Consider the following 19,651-nt stretch of genomic DNA (forward strand, 5'->3'; position numbering starts at 1 on the left):
CCTTATTTCTTTATGATGTCACCTTTCATGTCTAAATAGGGTAACCATTTTGCCCTTATCTTGGTATATGGTGTGAGATGTTGGTCTATGCCAAAAGTTATGGTCACCAATTCCTTTTCCCCAGAAAGCTTTCTCCTCAGTCCCTGGAAGCTTGTGTGAGGAGCTACACCTATACTATAGACCATGGCCCTTGTATCATGTATAAGCTAGCCCTTTCAACTCTTTTGTGTACGTTTTATATATTTGGTTACTTAATATATGCCAAAAATTTTGGCAGGTCCTGTGGGATATAGAAGTAGAAGACATGACCCATGCCTTCATAGAACTTATAATTTTATTGGCATAAGAGATGAGCCTTTATGTAACACTGACTGGTTGTGATGAACATTCACAGCTGGACCATCTCACCTGGCTGTGGAAGATTAAATTCTGGTAAGGAAAATGAGATATGTTGCTCTCAGGCTGAGATGTCTGGATGCAGCTTCCTTGCTCAGATCCTGTCTTACATATACTCTATCTGTTAGCTCTGCTATAACCCAGAGGCTGAACCCAAACCCTAAAAGATATGGATGGAAATACAGATAGGACATGTGAGGCACAGCATTTACACAGCATATTGTCATCTGGGTCTCATACAGTCCTAAGGAACACAATAGAGGGAAATATCTAGACCACCATCTATCTATGAGCTTCTATAAACTTCTTGTATTTCTACATACCATTTATTTCCTTTCTCCCACAGATTGTGACAAGATTTTCACAAAGATTTCCTTAATCAGGTCAGTCAGAAAACAGGAACATAAAATTTTAACTCAATAATCTCTACCTGTAGTTTTCCCTTGGTTTAGATATGGGCCAGGCACTTCATCTCTCCAGGCCACAATTCCCTCATCTGTAAAATGAAAATAATTTGTGGCACTTCCCACATGAAGTTGTTGTAAATCTCTCTCAAATGAAAGAATACCTGTAAGATGCTTTATAAACCCCAAAAAAAATGTTGGTTATTTTTTATAATTCAGAACGAAATTAGGTTCAGGAAGCTAAGTGGCAGAGTGAATAGAGAGCTGGGCCCGGAGTCAAGAAAACTCATCTTGAATTTAAATCTGGCCTCAGACCCTTATAGCTGTGTGACCTTGGGCAAGTCACTTGATGCTATTTGCCTCATTTCTTCTCCTGTAAAATTAACTGGAGAAAGAAATGGCAAGCCTCTTCAGTATCTTTGCCAGGAAAACCCTAAAATGTGGTCCTGAAGAGTCAGATCTGACTGAAAGGACTGAACAAGAACAATGTAGGTTCAGACCCCAAGAGATTAGAATTAATGTGCTGTAAAGACTGCAATGTATCCACAACATTCCAAGCGTGTGATTTTCTGGTTCAAGGTGCTTAATGAACTCCACGGGGCTCTGTCCTTTGTTCCAAGATAAAGAAAACAGGAGAAAACCTGCTGAGAAAACAGAGTTGAGTGTTTTACAGTCTAAGAAAATGATGGCTTCTCTGTTCCTTATTTCAATAATCATCCAGGAAGAATTTCCAAGGGGGAATTTCCCAACTTTCCTGAGCATGATTGGCTTACAGACTCAATCTTGATTCATTCCAGGGGTGAAAGGTTCATATAAATATCAGCCTCTCCTCCATGGCCCAGCCACACTCACAGTTGGACCTCCAAACAGACCTGAGAAAGAAGAAGGCATCCTAGGTGAGCTTGTGTTTCTGAGGACTTTCTTCCTCTCCCCTTTGCTATAGAGCTGTTGTCATACCTAGCTGAGGATGTTCCTGTGGGCAAGGGCTCTTTCTTCTGCTTCCTTATGTGACCTCAGGGCTAATAGGTATTAGATTCTAAATAAGACCTGAACTAACAGAATGTAATCTCCTTGAGAGCAGTGAATACTTTAAAAAAATTTCTAGGGTCTAACACATTGAGAGACATATAATAGGCAGATAAACAATGCTTTTTAAAATCATTTGGTTAATTGAATATTATACCTGACTAACATGTTATTATATAGGTAAAATTGGGAGCAAAATCTAGAAAAGATCAGTGTCATCAATGCTATCCCTGCTAAGAGAATTCTATTGGCTTTTTCCAAATTGCTTTTGGAGTATTGTTTCTGGTTATTTATCAAAACAATTTTTGAGCTTTTAAATATTGGTTAAGTTTTTAATGAAATTGCATGTAAATATCAAACCAGAAATGTTGTAACAGCAAAACCGAAAGGCATTTATGTATGTTGATCTGGATTCTTGAGCATCTCTTTCTTGCATCCCAGACTGACCTTCACAATGAAGCTTGTCGTAGGCCTTTTCCTCTTCTCCTTCATCCTGTGTGTCAACAGTAAGGAACGGGAAGACTCAATAGTTAGAGGGTTAAAACACATTGGCAAAGGTATGACCATTGCAATTGCAGTGTGTGGCACACCTGTTCATGCCTTCTGCTTGGGGAGAAATCACCTTTGACGGTGCTATTTTGCATAAACATGCGAATGATAAGAAGAGACAGATTGTTTTACCTAAAAAGTAATGCATCTCTAAGGGAGAAAGGTCCCCAGTGGATGGGTGTGGGTGTGTGTTGGCAGGGGTGTGGGGTGGTGTATGCCATGGAATCATGGCACTTAAACCCTTGCCCAACAGAGGAAATAGTGTTCACCTATGATGTTGTATCATTTAGAATATGAAATAGGAGACTTGTCTTCAGGTGGCTGTTTGTAACTTAGGTCCTTTCCAACAGAAGTAGAGTCTTATTAACAAGGTGCTAAAATGTCATTATAAATTGTTTTGAGAATCCAGTATTAGCAGTTAGACAGGAAAGAAATCCCTATTTTATAAGGTTCTTCTTGATAAGCCATTTTTACTGGGGACAAGTGGTTTGGGAAATGTTTTCATGACATCTATAAGGAAAAATCCTGAACTCTGGGAGGCAGTTTCATTCCCCCAAAGAGCTAGGTCTGTGTTATTTGAGCCCTGCTCGTGACTCAGGATTCCTATGTAATTGCTATTCTTTTCCTAGGTATTTCGACACTGTGCTTAGCACATTGCCGCGAATTGCTTACGGAAACCCGGAAGGAGCCAACTAAGGTGACATCACAGGAACTTCATATAGTCAAGTATGAACTGGGGGATATTCCTGTCAGAGGAGTGAATCTGGGCTATCAAGAGACCATCAGATAAAAGCTCACGTATAAGCTCACGTATAAGCTCACTGTGGCCAGTGCAGTTACACTTTGCCCTCTTAATTTCTCAAAATGTCCATTTCAGGACCCTGGGCAGTGTCCTCTATCTTTCAATTCAACAAATATATCAACAGGACTTGGTGTCGTACTAGTACAATCACTGTATCCATTACCTAAATGTTGGAAAGGCTGGTCGGAGGATTTGTTTAAATTTTTTGTATTTCTGAACTTAACAAATAGTAACAAACAGACATTTTCATACAGAAAGAATCACAGGAATAGAATTATACATGAAACTGTTACATCAAAATTTTAAAAGTATTCAATCAATTCAGTGTTAATTCCAAAGCTGTAGGGACTATCAGCGATTAGTTTTAATGAATCCTTCCTTTGCCTTCTCTTCCTTTCCTTCTTTTTTCTCTCCTTCCTTTTCTTTCTTTTGCCCTTTATATTTCCTTTCTGTTACATTTCTTTCTTTCATCACTTCCATCATTACTTTCTTCCTAATTCTCTTCACCTAAAATTTTTTAAAATCCTGCTTTGAAACAAATTTCTCTAGTTTTATCAATCAAGTATATCCACACATTAGCCATGTTGAGACTGTATATTTCATTCCACATCACTTATTCAATGGTAATCAATCAAGTTGTAAAAAGGATACTTCATCAGCTAACTTATGGAGTTGTAGATGGTCATGTATTGATCCAAATTTTTAGCTCTCACCAAATTCCTTTTCTTTGCCATGTTGCAACTATTTTACAAGTTAACTTCCAGTTTCTGCTAACTTCAATGGCCATCAGCTCATTTAATTCTTTCCATGTATCTCTGAATCTGTCCCTTTCATCATTCTTACAGCACAATTATATTTCATTACCTTCATATATCATAATTTGTTAAGCTGTTGCCCAATTAATGAGCATCCCTTTAGTTTACAAATCTGTCCTAAAAGAAAAAGTTCTGTCACAGATGCTTTTATACATAGGAATCATTTCCCTCTTTCTTTTTTATCACCACTTTATTATATGTACCTATTGGTGGTGGTGCTGAGTTAAACAGTATATTGACTTTGTGGGTAAAGTACTAGGCTACTTTCCAGAATGATGATACCAACTCATATCTCCATCAACAATGCACTAGTATGGTTTTCTTCTCATTGTACCTTCCTAGCAATTGTTGCTGTTGCTTTTCTTTTTTTTTGCCATCTTTGCCAGACTGGTAAAGGTGAGATGAAACATCAGCTCATTTTAATGTACATTTTTGTTATTACAGGAGAAAACCTGCTGAGAAAACAGAGTTGAGTGTTGACTTGGAATATTTTTTTGCATGATAGTTTTAGCTTGCCTTTCTTCCCTTGAGAACTTCCTATTCATATCCTTTGACAATTCATTTATTAAGAAGTCTCTTGTTCCTTTGTGTTTGAATCAGTTCTAAATAGGTTGTTTAGGCAACCTTTATCAGAGAAATTTCCTGCAAAGATTTTCCATCCAATTAACTGCTTTTCCTTTCATTTTAATTGCATTGATATTGATTGTGTCATAGATTTTCAATTGTTTGTAATCAAAATAGTCTATTTCTTTTCCTGTGATTTTTCACTATTACCTAAAAAACTCATCCCCTATCAATTCATTTGAAATGTATTCCCTTCTCTACTCTTTTAATTTATTCATTATGCGACCTTTTTGTATCTTGGCAACTTACAGGTTTGGAACTGATATGGTGTGATATGTTCATCTAAATCTAATTTTGTGCCAGATTGCTTTTCATGTTTTCAAGCAGGTTTTTATTCCTTTTCCCTCCTTCCCTTTTTTCTTTCTATCTTTCTTCCTTTCATAAATTTTTACTGATCATATATTTTCCTAACATCATCAAAGTTATCCCAATTATCCTTCTTTCCCCTTCCCAAGAGCCATCCTGTGAAACAAATGACTTTTTAAAAGAGAATTTAAAAAAAGATCAGCACAACTATTTGATGTGTCAAAAAAGTAAAAAAAAAGCCATAGACAATATGTAACTTCTGTGGACCTCCCACTTCCATCAAGGAGTGGGTTGGAAATGTCCTCTCATATCTTTTCATTCAAGTCCCATTTAATTTTTATAATTTTGTGAGGTTTTCTTTTAATTTTTGGTATGTAATTATTCTTTCCTTTTACACTATACTTGTGTATATTCTCTTCTTACCTCTGTTTACTTCACTCTTCATCCATTCATATTGATCTTTCCATGCTTCTCCGTATTCATCACACAGACCTTTTCTTACTACATAGTAATGATCCATTACATTCATGTACCACAATTCATTTAACCTTACCCAGTTGATAGGTATTCAAAAAGTACTGATAACCTTCCCACATCAAAGTTTCATTCTCACTCTACCTGGCTTTTCCACTGTGATCTTGACAATGCCTGTTCCATAGGTACCAAACTACACTTCATCTTAAATTGATTCCTATCCCACTTTTCAATCTACTAGCTCTTACTGAAACCTGCTTTCCTCTGATGACTCAGCCACCCTTTCCAATACTAGCTGCACCTTCTCTTATTCCCTTCAGCCCACTGGTTGAGGGAGGAGTGGTAGATTCTTCCTTATTCCCCATTGCCTTATTCTCCATTGTCTCTTCCTTTCTTTTTTACACAGTAACCTTTCTTTGTTTGAGGTTCATCTTATTTATGTCTAGCACCCAATCAAAATCCTAGTAGCTGTTGCCTACAGACCCCTAAGTTACTCTCCTTTCTTCCTCAGGGAGTTGAAAACTTGGCTAACAATTATTTTTCGTCCCGAGTTCCTGCCCTCATATTAGGGGACTTCAACATACATATTGATTCTCCATCAAATACCCTAACCATTCAATCTACTCACCTTCCATGAGCTACTCCTCCTCCACACCTGAACCACACACTGAGATGGTCATACCCTTGATCTTGCCATCACTCACAAATGTATCACCTTCATTTAAAAGAATTCTGAAATTCTCTTTTCTGATCATAATCACCTTGTCTTTGCCTTCCCTTACATAGCCCTATTCTTTCTCATCATTACCTCCAAAACTGACCCCTCAATTCTTTCCCAGGCCATCTCCCATACAATAGCCACTCTCTCTTCTTCTCCCCATCCTGACTCTTGGGTGAACCAATTTAACTTTGCACTATCCTCTTCTCTTGACTCCTTACCAAGCTTATCATGTTACAGACTGTGTCCAGCCAAGTCTCAGCCATGTATCACTCCTACTATTTGTTGCTTTTGTTCCTACACACATGCTGCTCAAGAAAGATGGAAAAAATTATGGAACCATTATGACTGGGTCCACTACCAATTTATGTGACATAGCCTCAATTGGAACTCCACTCCTCCTAGTCTATCCTACTACATCTTCCTTATCAACTCTATATCCAAATCTCCACAATGGCTCTTTCAAACCTTTTCAGCCATCCTCAAACTTCCCATGGTTACCTCTCCCCCTAGTCTCTCATACCTTGGCTCACATTTTACAGAAAAAATTGAGGCCATTCCCCATAAATTCACTCTTCTCCCCTCTTCCTTATCTTCTATCACTCAGAGGCCTTCTGACACTCTCTTCTCCTTCATTTCTGTCTCAAATGATGAAGTGGCCCTCTACTTGTTCACGTAATCCATTCCATCCTGTCTCCTTGAACAGATTGGCCCTCTCTTTCCCCACTCTCACTTATTTTCAGTCTCTTGCTCATTTCCTACTATCTACAAAAATGCTCATGTTTCCTCCACCCTGAATAAATTGTTACTTTATTCTTTTGATTTCTCTAATACATGTCTTCCTCTCTTCCTGTAGGGGGAACAAATAAAAGTAACGTTCCTGAAGGCCATCACTCCAGAACATCACCAAAGAAGCACTTAGTCTAGAAGCATCTAGAATCCCAATTTCTAAGCTGAGTTTTCCTTCTTGCTCCCTCTTCCATGTGAACTTTTTCTGTAGTATCCCTTCTTCTTCCATGCTGCAGGTGTGCAAAATTGTAGCTGCCAATATCTTAACCTTTTAATAAACATCAATGCTTGTTTGAGAATTACTCTCAACTGATTGGGTTCAAAGAGGGAACAACAAATCCAGTTAGGTATAGAAATACAACTAGCTCTATAGGCAGTAGGAGGGGAAGGGGGAAAGAAGAGGGAAAGGAGGCTAAAACGGAGGGAAGAAGTTGTAAGAGAAAAGGGATTAAAAGGGAGGGGGCCTGATAGAAGGGAGGGAAGACCGAGGGAGGTGGTGGTCAAAAATTAAAACTCTAGTGTGGAGGAGAAGGGAGAACTAAAAGCATAATCAGGGGGAAATAGAATGGAGGAAAAGACACAGATAGTAATCATAACTGTGAATGTGAATGGGACGAACTCTCCCATAAAAGAGACAGCAGAATAGATAAAAAACTGTAAATTCAACAACATGTTATTTACAAGAAACACATTTGAAATGGGGCATACACACAGGGTAAAGGTAAAAGGTTGGAGTAGATTACATTGTGCTTCAGCTGATATTAAAAAAGCAGGTGTAGAAATCCTAATCTCAGACAAAACAAAAGCAGAAATAGATTTAATCAAAAGAGATAAGGAAGGAAATTAAATTCTGCTAAAAGGCACCATACACAATGAAACAATTTCATTACTAAATACATATGCTCTAAGTGGTATAGCATCCAAATTCTTAGAGAAGAAGTTAAGGGAGTTCCAGGAAAAAAATAAAGAGCAAAACTACACTAAACTAACAGAGAGTAAAACTACACTCAGCCTCTCCCTCTCCGAAATTGATAAATCTAACCTCAAAATAAACAAGAAAGAAGTAAGGAGCTGAATAAAACTCTGGATAAGGTAGATATGATAGATCTCTGGAGAAAATTGAAAAGGAATATACCTTTTTCTCAGCAGTACATGGCACACATACAAAAATTGACCATGTACTAGGCCATAAAAACCTCACAATCCAGTGCAGAAAAGCAGAGATAGTCAATGCATCCTTCTCACATCATAATGCAATAACAATTATATGTAATCAAAGGCCATGGAAATATAAACCAAAAATTAATTGGAAACTAAATAATCTAATTCTAAAGAATGAGTGGGTTAAACAACAAATTACAGAAACAATCAACAGTTTCACTCAAGAGAAAAAAAATAATGAGACAACCTACCAAATCTTATAGGATACTGTAAAAGCAGTTGTTAGGGGAAGTTTTATATCTTTGAATGCCTTAATGAATAAAATAGAGAAAGAAGAGATCAATGAATTGGGCATGCAGCTGAAAAAGTTAGAAAAAGAACAAATTGAAAATCCCCAATTAAATGCCACATTAGAAATATTGAAAACCAAAGGAGAGATTAATAAAACTGAAATTCAGAAAACTATTGAACTAATAAATGAAACTGAGTTGGTTTTATGAAAAAACCAATAAAATTGATAAACCTTTAGTCAATTTGATTTTAAAAAAAGAAAGAAGAAAACCAAATTACCGGTATCAAAAATGGAAAAGGTGAAGTAACCTCCAATGTGGAGGAAATTAAGACAATAATTAGAAATTACTTTGTCCAACTGTATGCCCATAAATTTGACAATCTAAATGAGATGGATGATTATAATTAAAAAACATAAATTGCCCAGATTAACAGAAGAGGAAGTTGAATGCTTAAAAACCCCATCTCAGAAAGAAATTGAACAAGCCATCAGTCAACTCCCTAGGAAAGAATCACCAAGGCCAGATGGATTTACAAGTGAATTCTATCAAACATTTAAAGAACAGTTAATTCCAATACTATGGAGACTATTTGGGAAAATAGACAAAGAAGGAGTCCTACCAAATTCTTTTTATGATACAAATATGGTTCTGATACCTAAATCAGGAAGAGCCAAAACAGAGAAAGAAAACTAAAGACGAATTTCTCTAATGAACATAGATGCAAAAATTTTAAATAAGATATTAACAAAAAGAATACAGCAACTTATTATGAGAATAATACATTATGAGCAGGTAGGATTTATACCAGGAATGCAGGGCTGGTTCAATATTAGGAAAACTATTAGCATTATTGATCATATCAACAACAAAACTAACGGAAACCACATAATTATCTCAGTAGATGCAGGAAAATTTTTTGACAAAATGCAACACGTATTCCTATTGAAAACACTGGAAAGGATAGGAATAAATGGAACTTTCCATAAAATAATAAGCAGTATCTACCCAAAACCATCAGCAAGCATTATATGCAATGAGGACAAGCTACATGCATTTCCAGTAAGATCAGAAGTGAAACTACAATGTCCATTATCACCACTGCTATTCAATATGGTATTAGAAATGCTAGCTGTAGCAATAAGAGAAAAAAAAGAAATTGAAGGAATTAGAATAGGCAAAGAAGAAACTAAGTTATCACTCTTTGCAGATGATATGATGATATACTTAGAGAATTCCAGAGAATCGAGTCAAAAACTACTTGAATTAATAAATAACTTTGGCAAAGTTGCAGGTTACAAAATAAACCCATGTAAATCATCTGCATTTCTATATATTACTAAAAAAGCCCAACAGCAAGAGATAGAAAAAGAAATCCCATTTAAAGCTAAGGTAGACACTATAAAATATTTGCCAGTCTACCTGCCAAAACAAACCTAGGGACTCTATGAAAACAATTACAAAACACTATTCACACAAATAAAGTCAGATCTAAGTAAGTGGAAAAACATCAGTTGCTCATGAGTAGGCCAAGCTAATATAATAAAAATGACAATTCCACTTAAATTAATTTACTTATTCAGTGTCATACCAATCAACCTATCAGATAATTATTTTCTAGAGCTTAAAAAATAATATCAAAATTCATCTGGAAGAACAAAAGTTCCAGAATATCAGGAAAACTAATGAAAAGAAATGCTAGGGAAAGTGGCCTAGTTCTACCAGATCTCAAACTGTATTATAAAACAACAATTATCAAAACTTGGTACTGGCTGTAAAACAAGGGTGTAGAACAGTGGAAAATGTTAGGAACCCAAGACACAATAGTCAATGAATATAGCAATCTACTGTTTGGTAAACCCAAGGACCCCAGCTTCTGGGATTAGAACTCACTTTGACAAAAATTGCTGGGAAAACTGGATAACAGTATGGCAGAAACTGGTCATAGACCAATGCCTGACACTGTACACAAGAATAAAGTCCAAATGGGTATATGATCTAGATATAAAGAATGATACTACAAACAAATAAGGGGAGCAAGGAATAGTGTAACTGACATATTTATGGAGAATAGAGAAATTTATGACCAAACAAGAGAAAGAGAACATTATGAAGTACAAAATGGATAATTTTGATTACCTTAAATTGAAAAGGTTTTGCACAACCAAACCCAATGCAACCAAGATTAGGAAGGAAGGAGAAAACTGGGAAAGAATTTTTGCAAATAGTGTCTGTGATAAAGGTCTCATTTTTAAAATATATAGGGAAATGAGTCAAATGTGCAACAATACAAGTCATTCTCCAATTGATAAATGGTCAAAGGATATGAACAGGCAGTTTTCAGAGGAATAAATTAAAGCTATTTATAGTCATATGAAAAAATGCTCTAAATCACCATTGATTAGAGAGATGCAAATCAAAACGACTCTGAGGTACAACGTCACACCTGTCAGACTGGCTAACGTGGCAAAACAGGAAGATGATAAATGTTGGAGAAGATGTGAGAGAGTTGGAACACTAATTCATTGTTAGTGGAGCAGGGAGCTAATCCAATCATTCTGGAGAGCAATTTGGAACTATGCCCAAAGGGCTACAAAAATGTGCATACCCTTTGACCCAGCAATATCACTTCTGAGACTCTGTTCCAAAGAGATCATAGAAATGGGAAAGGGTCCCACATGTACAAAAGTATTCATAGCAGCTCTCTTTGTGGTGGCCAAGAACTGGATGCCTATCAATTGGGGAATGACTGAACAAGTTGTGCTATGTGAATGTAATGGAATACTATTGTGCTATAAGAAATGATGAACAGAAAAACTACAGAGAGGCCTGGAAGGACTTATATGAACTCATGCTGGGTGAAAGGAGCAGAACCAGGAGATCATTGTACACAGTAACAACCACAGTGTGAGAGGAATTTTCTGGTAGACTTAGCCCTTCACAGCAATGCAAGGACCTAAAACATTCCCAAAGAACTCTTGAGGCAAAATGCCATTCACATTCAGAGAAAGAACTATGGAACTGGAATACAGAATGAAGCAGAATATTTTCTCCTGTGTTATGCTTTGTTTTGTTTGAGCTTTTCTCATGGTTTCTCACATTCATTTTAATTCTTCTATGCAACATGACTAATATTAAAATGTGTATGATAAGAATATAAGTGTAGAACCTATATAAGATTTCATGCTGTCTCAGGGAGGGAGGGGAAGGGAGGAGGAGAAAATTTAAGATTTATGGAAGTGATTGTAGAAAACTGAAAACAAATAAATTAATTCTAAAAATCTGTATCCTAAGCAAAATTAAAGACTACTGCTTAAAAAAATAAAAAGGTATAAATACTCTGAGAGTGAGGTTTTACTTTGGGGCTTAGTTTTTGTAATAAGGTTTGAGTGCTAGACAAGGACTGTGCGAAGCTGCTAAGGTGTGCCCCCAGTTTTGAGAACCCAGATGTAGTGCTTCCCTCTCTGGTAACTATGGTCAGATAGCTGTACCTGTCTGTTGAATTATGGTCAGGTAGAGGAAGACATGTCTGTTGATTAATTTGGGGCTTACTGACTGGAAGTGCTTGTTTGGCCAGATGAGGACTCTGGGAAGCCACTAAAGGAGCCCCCCAGCTTTGAGAACTTAGAAGTCATGCTTCCCTCTCTGGTAACTCTGGTCAGAAAGTTGGACCTGTCTGGTGGATTCAGGCAGATGAAGCCATGACTGTTGACTTTTAATTTCTCTTCATTTTCTTTGAAGTTCAGGGTGCTGACTCCCCTGAATTAGGTGAATGATATATGTGTTTGGTTAAAGTGATTGTTAACCCCTCAAAAGTTGCTTTTCCTTTTATGAATGAAGATCTAAGAACCTGTGATAGCAGGCCCCTCTCTGCATCTTGGGGTGCTTAATGGTACGTCCTTCCAAAACAGAAATTATAAATCAAAGCTAAAACAACTCCAGGCATTTGAAATATTCTTAGAAATAAAACCAGAATAGAATAAATTATTTGCATTTCAAATGTCTCAAACAATAGAAATGCAGGAGGGGACACAGCAGCCAAGGATCAGAACAACAGAGCGACTGTAGAGAGATGAGTGCAAGTTTTTTTTAAATATACACAAGGATACAGGAGTGAAGGCAGAAGTCTGATGGAGGTAACAGTGAAGAGATAGCCTTGGGGTATTATGTACAGAACCTAGAGACATGCTGCTTACAAGGGAATTTTATAGGACTATATTTTTTATAGAACTATATTACAAAATTGGAAGATACATGAAGTGAGAGAGAGCAATAGAGAGATAAAGGGAAATGTGTGATGTGTCTGAATCAAATGAAGGACTAGAAATAAAGGGACGGTGATGCCTATTCTCAGGAAGAGAACCTATCGGAGAGTGGGTGAGGAGGGAGGGGAAAGAATTGAAAAGGCTGAAGGAAGGAAAGAGGCCTTGATTCAATGGTGGAAGGGGATTTCACTGATAAATGCTCTTATGGGTGAAGAGAGATATTCTGTGAAGGCTGATGAGGACCTTGCACTGGGTATGATCTGGGGGATTTGATGCTTCAAAAGGCCACTCATCCTACCTTGGGAGGCAAAGAGTTGGCACTCCTACAGGCAATTAGAACCTGGGTGGGTGGGAAAGCATGGACCTAGGGAGGAGCTTTGGGGATAAACAGGGGGAAAAGGTAACCAGTAAAAATTCTTAGGGTATTGCCTAATCAGGAATGAAGAGTTGGGCCTAGCATGAGACAGGAGACATAGAAGAAACTAAACACCAAAGGAGGACATGAAGAGTACTTCACAACCTCAAGAGGATGGGACACTGAAGATGATATGCTAAGGGATAACCATCAATGGAACTCTATAATGGGAGTGGCCTAAAGACAACTGAATCCTGAGGTTAGACACCAAAAAAACTAAACACTGAAGAGTGATAGATGTAAGTTAAGGGGAATGGATACTAGGGGCAGATATCAACTAAAAAATGGTAAAGAATGCTGGGGTAGGATCTAAAGGGAATGGATGCTGGGATAGACACCATGGTACCTAACAATAGGGATTAGATAGTAAGGGAGCAGGCTACATATGGACATCTGACAGTGGAAAATGGAGACTTTAAGCTACCCAAGCTATCAACAGTATAAATCAACAGAATAGGGAAGGACACCACTGGGACAAGTAAGAAAGAAAGTAGTTCTGAACTATAAAGGTAGACAGCTCTGGGGCCATTTTCTTCTCTAGGTTTTCTATTCCTTCAGTTTAAGTTTCCCTAAAACATGGGACGGGTCACTCTTGGATTGCCCCTCCTGGATAACTCAGGCTCATAAAAACTGAATACACGGTCACTAAGAGACTAAGCCCTGGAACTGGAGGGAGAAATAACTCAATAACTCAAAAGTCACTCATGGGCCAAGCTAGGGGTAACTCAGGAGTCAGGTCAAGTTTCAGACAGGAATAGTATATTATGGATCTACTTAGGCATACAGAGAGTTAGGAAAGCTCATGATCAACACTGATATTTATTGAATGCCTACATGCTAGCAGGTACAGTTCTATATATCCCGGGGAGAACTTTAGTCAAGGAAGAATTTAAAGGCTACATGGCAGAGGAAGCAAGAAGGAGAAGCCTGCTTAGTATTTAAGATCCAGGCCTGCTGGTCTAAAGGGATCTGGGTCTTTGTCACTCTAACCCCATGTGTTGACTACTTGGTCTGCCATGGAGTCTTCATTTCAAGTGGCACTGTAGTTACTCAGGAAAAGCTCCTAGCCATCCCTCAAAAATAAGAAGGCAGATACTCAAGAAATTCATACTTTGCCTCATTTTGCGTTAGACTTCCTTATTGCTGAAGGAGAAGGGAACACTTGGACCTGAGTCCAGAGCAGTCTAGACCCCACTGCTGCTCCTTTATATCCAGCTCAACCTCTGCCAGACAACCTTCCTCTATCATGAGGGGCACAAAAAAGAAGATTCCCCCCAAGGTTATCTCACATTTAGGAAATTGATAGGGTGCCATCACCAACAACATCCAATGCTGCTGCTATTTTTGTTAGCAAGACAGAATGGGTAGCTACCATTCAAGATCTTGTACTAGACAGTCTGGGCAATACAGAGAAGGAAGAGGACCTCTATTCTTTACAATGAGTTTAATCACTGGCTTTTCTAGACCTCTGATGGTCCCCAGACAACTCAGATCTGCTCCACTATCAGGGGCATCCCCCAGTTCCTACCTGATCATTTTAGCTGCACAAACTCCACCTGGTTCCCTCTGGACAGAATCATAGTTCCCATAAGCATGGAAGTAGTTGTCTGAATTTTGATGATTGGATTCACACAAGTCCCAGTGTAGAAACTCAAGCTAGGGGCATGAAGAAATAGGACTAGGGATAGGAGGAAATAACTAAGAAAATGAAGGAATAGCATGAGTTAAGAAAAGTTCAAGGGGTAAATCCAGAACACAATAGCAACTCCAAATTGGGTACAAATAAAGCCTCAGTGGGGAAAAAAAAGATATTTTGATCACAAGAAATCCAAGAGTACATGGGATACATGAGGGAAAAGATACAAAATTTAATTAGAACTCCTGAGGAACAAATTGAAAAGAGAATACATAGCTTAGAAGAGAAAGGGAAAATATATACCCCAAAGAGTATATTTTCTAAAATAAGAAATAATATCAAACAGAAGTCAGTGATTCAATGACAACAGAAAAATATTAGAAGAAAGTCACAAGGCTGACAATTTAGATCAAGTGAGTTGTTTGACCTACAGAAAAGGTTCACTTAAGAATTATCAAACTCCCTGAAACAAGCCTATCACCATATCAAAAGGAAGTCCTTAAGTACCTTATTTTGAAAAATAAGAAAAGGAAAAAGCCCATGTGTATTAGAATCAGTAAGTAAATTAAAAATAAAAAGAATTCACAGGTCATCTTCTGAAGGAAATACCAAATTTAAAACAATCAAGAATATCATAGCTAAAACCCAGAGCTTCTAGGTCAAAGTAAAAATACTATAAAACAGTGAGAAAGGAAGAATTAAAGTACAAAAGAACCACTGTCAGAATCATATATGACTATGCTTCAATTATAGAAAAGGAGAAAATATCTTAGAATATAAAGAAAACTAGTCTCTTAACATGGACACAAAAAGGGCATGGACATGGGGGTGGACAACAAAGGTTCAGGACACTGGTAGTAACACCAAGCACACTAGATCATGTGAAGTTTGAAGAAAAAAAAAGATCTGGACACAGGCAATGAACATCAAGAGAACTCTGGACACTGGTGACTGGGGAATTGGGATTAGACATTTTGAGTAACAGATACTGAAAGGGCTGAATGAGGATATTCAACATTGTGAAATGGAGACTGAACTAACAGCACTGAAAAGGAAGAGGACATCTGGGGGTACTAGACATAGAATGGATTCTGGGGGTGCACTCCAAGAGGACCGTGGATATCTAAGGAGTTGGGTACTAAACACAGAACACAGAAAGTGATTAAACACCAAGGAATCTGTACACTTGGAATGGACATTGTAGGGAGACAGATTTTGGGGAGAATACACTGAGAATAATGAATAAAAACATCTGAATATAAGAAACAAAAACTACAAAATATTGGCATTGAAGAAGAGTAGAACGACGGGGTTTTGAAAGGGAAGATAATGAAGGTAGATGAAATGGGAGTAGAATCTTAATAGGAAAATCCAGGTAAGGGACTATTTTCTTTTCTAAATTACATTATTTCAAGCTTTCACAAAATCTGTGATGGTTCACTTTGGAACTAGTCCACTCAGGTAACTGGCAGAGAGGTACCTAAATCACTGAGAAACTAGGCAGAGGGTTTCTTAGGGAACAGCACTGAGCGACTAAGGAAAATGGACTCCAGGCCTCTAAGAGAGCAAATATACAGTCATTCAGATGTCCAACCTGTGGTCCCTCAAAAGTCAGACACAAGGTCAAAAAGGCACAAGTTATTTGACTTCAACATTGATGCAAACAATTCAGGAAAGTTCATGTTCAGTACTGATGTTTATTAGATTCCTGCATGTTAACAGCTACAACTTTGCACACCTACAGCTGAGAGATGGGAAGAGGGACATTACTTCAAAAGAAGCTCACAAGCTACATGGAAGAGGGAGCAGGAAGGGAAAGCTAGCTTAGAATTTAGAATTTCAGCCATTTCTGGACTGAATGCATCTATGGGGTTGTGGTTGCCTTCCAGGAACTACATCATCTTCAGTAGTCATTGACTTCCTGCTTCCTGTTGTCATCTAGGGAGAAGATCCCATTATCACTGGAAAAGAAGAAAATATTATTAGAGAAATCAACACTTCATATTCTGCCCAACCCCTCCTATTTTACCAATTCTCATATCTGAAAGGAGAAAAGTGCACTCTGGTGAGAATACAAGGAAAGATACTAATGAAACATCACCTTCCCAAGCAATGAAGTTTCATTGATCACCACCACCATCCCCATACCCATCTCAGCATCTGCCAAGTAATCTTTCTTTGTTAGGAGTAAGATATTAAGAACATGTGGCTTAAGAAACCATTTTATATTTTGGCTGTACCAACATAATAAAAATGATAATGCTACCTAAATCAATATATTTTATTCAGTGCCATCCCAATTATACTAAGAAAAATTACCCAAAAGAACTATAAAATATGGTTAAAGGATCATCAGTAGAAAGAAAAGATAAAGAATTTCAAAGGTTCTTAATGAAGGAATGACAAGAGAGAGGGCATAAGAATACCAGATGTATTATTCTGAGAAGCAATAGTATTTTAAATTATTTCATATTAGTTAGAAAAATAGAAAAGTCGATCATTGAAAAAAATTTGGCATGCAACAAGTAAATTAACAATAACATTATTTCATAAACCCTCAAATCCTAACAACTAAGGTAAGGAATGACTATTTGAAAAAACCTTCTAGGATAGTCAGTAATGGAAGGATTGTGGAATAATAGAAACATAGCAAACACATTGTTGTTGGAGCTATGAAATGGTACAATTGTGGAAAACAATTTGAAATTATGCAAATAAAGTGACTAAAATTCCCATACCCTTTAAGTCAGACTCCATTACTGAGCTTATACTCCAAGGAAATAGTCAATAAAAGTAGAGTCCCCATATAGAGCAAAATATTTCTACTCATTCATTCAATAAACATTTTTAAGCACCGACTATAAGCCAGGCACTGCGTTAAACTCTGGGCATTAAAAAAAAAAGGAGTCAAAAGACAATCCGTCCATCAAGGAGCATGAAATCTAATAAAGGAGACAACAAGCAAACAAATATATACAAAGAAATCTACATAAGAATAAAAAGGAAATAGTTAAAAGAGAAAAAGCACTGGACTTCAGAAGAGTTAAGGAAGACAGCATAGAAAGTAGGATTTTTAGCTAGGACTTAAAGGAAGCTAGCAAGGTCAGAAGTCAGAGCAATGGAGGGAGAGTGTTCCAGGCATGGAGGACAGACAGAGAAAATGCCCAGAGCTGAAAGATGGAGTATCTTGTTCATGGAATAGATAAGAGGCCAGTGTCACTTGACTGAAGAGTATGAATGAGGAATAAAATATAAAAAGATTGGAAAGGTAGGAGAGGGTTAGGTTATGGAGGGCTTTGAATGCCCAACAGAGCATGTTGTATTTGATCCTGGAGGCAATAGGAAGACACTGGAGTTTATTGAGTAGGAGGGTGACATGATCAGACTTTTATTTTAGGAAAAATCACTTTAGTGGCTGAATAGAAAATGGATTGGAGTTGGGGAAGACTTGAAACAGGCAGAACCCTCAGCAGCTATTGTAGTAATCAAGGTGTGAGGTGATGAGGGCTGCATTAGAGTGGTGGCAGTGCCAGAGAAGGGAATGGGATATATTTAGGAGATATTACAAAGGTGAAATCAACAATCTTGGCAATGGCTTAGATATGGAGTATGAGATATAGTGAGGAATCCAGCATGACTCCTCAGTTGAGACCCTAAGGGACTGAGAAGATGGTGTTTACCTCTACAGTAATAGGGAAGGTAGTAGGGAGGGAGAGTTCAGGGGGAAAGATAATGAATTCTTTTATGAAATACTGAGTTTGATATATCTACTTGACATTCAGTTTGAGATGTCTGAAAGGCAGTTAGAGATGTAAGATTGGAGGTCAGCAGAGAGATTGAGTCAAGAAAGATAGATTTGAGAATTATCAACTTAGAGATGGTAATTAAACTCATGGAAGTTAATGAAATAACCAAATGTAGTACAGAAGTAGAAGAGGACCCAGGACAGAACCCTAAGAAGCATCTACAGTCAGAGTGGAAAACTGAATCTAGAGGAGGATTCAGCAAAGGAGATATAAGAGTGGCCCAATAGGTAGGAGGACATCCAGAAGAGAATGGTATCTCTAATACCTAGAGGAAGGAAAATATCAAGGTGGGAAAATAAGCTAGTAGAAACAAAATAAGTAAATGAGTGGGGATGATAGAGCAGGGGACAATCTTTTCAAGGAGACAAGATGGAATAGGATAATGTGAACAAGTAGAGGGGTAGGTCTTGGTAAGGAATAAGGCCACTTCATGAGAGACAGAGGTAAAAGAGGTGAGAGTAGCAGAAGGTATCTGAGTGAAAGGAGATGAGGAAAGGGGAAGAGGAAGTTCAAGGTGAATGGCCTCAATTTTCTCTGAAACTATGAAGTATCATTCTCTGCTGAGAGAGTAGGGGAGGAGAACTCATGGGAAGTTTGAGACGGGATGAAAAGGTCTAGAACAGCCATTGCAGAGATTTGGTTATACAGTTGATAAAGAAGGTAACATAGCTGATGTATATCCAAAAAGAGAAGATAGATAGCTGTAACAAATTCCTACCAGTTAACATTTCCTTACCTTTACCAACTACCGTACCAATAAGAAGCTTACTGTCGACACACAGGAATAAGGAAAGGAGGAAGAGGCCTATGAGGAGCTTCATTGTGAAAAGCAAACTAAAATGCAGGAAAGAGATGCTCAAGAAGTCAGACCAATACTCACAAATGCCTTTTGGTTTCACTACTTCAATATTCCTAGTTTCATATCCATATCTGATTTTCTTACAACCTTTACTATCTAATATATGAAAACTAGAAAATTGTTATACAAAGAATCAAAAAACCTCAGTTCTTCCTATTCTATATCAGCTCTTGGGAAAAGCCCAACAGGATTCACTTGGCATAGGTACCATGCTGGATAATACCCTTAGCACAGACACCATCGATACAACTAAACTTTTCTAGGCTTTCTTCCTAATTTTGTTACTCACTAACATAGGGTGAGTAAAGCATATTAT

General features: G+C 37.6%; 1 protein-coding gene and 1 long non-coding RNA gene across 4 annotated transcripts in view; one reads left to right on the forward strand and one right to left on the reverse strand.

Moving 5' to 3' along the window:
- Positions 1 to 1,633: 1,633 nt before the first annotated feature.
- HPS5 (HPS5 biogenesis of lysosomal organelles complex 2 subunit 2) overlaps positions 1,634 to 19,651 on the reverse strand; it is a 77,580-nt gene continuing 59,562 nt past the window's right edge. The window contains exons 20-21 of one of the 3 annotated variants that reach the window (XM_072619643.1): positions 2,274 to 2,319; positions 1,634 to 1,672 (exon numbers count right to left, since the gene is read on the reverse strand). In XM_072619643.1, coding sequence (XP_072475744.1) covers positions 1,649 to 1,672; positions 2,274 to 2,319 — 70 coding nt within the window. In that variant the 3' untranslated portion in view covers positions 1,634 to 1,648. Of the gene's footprint in view, positions 1,673 to 2,204; positions 2,320 to 16,347; positions 16,632 to 19,651 lie in introns of those variants that run through there. The other 2 variants (XM_072619641.1, XM_072619644.1) reach the window with 2 other exon arrangements.
- LOC140510770 (uncharacterized) lies at positions 2,209 to 7,162 on the forward strand. Its single transcript, XR_011969372.1, has 3 exons — positions 2,209 to 2,383; positions 3,005 to 3,101; positions 6,971 to 7,162. It is a non-coding gene; the product is annotated as an uncharacterized lncRNA (long non-coding RNA).

This window comes from Notamacropus eugenii, chromosome 6, assembly GCF_028372415.1.
Source record: "Notamacropus eugenii isolate mMacEug1 chromosome 6, mMacEug1.pri_v2, whole genome shotgun sequence".
Taxonomy (NCBI): Eukaryota; Metazoa; Chordata; class Mammalia; order Diprotodontia; family Macropodidae; genus Notamacropus; species Notamacropus eugenii.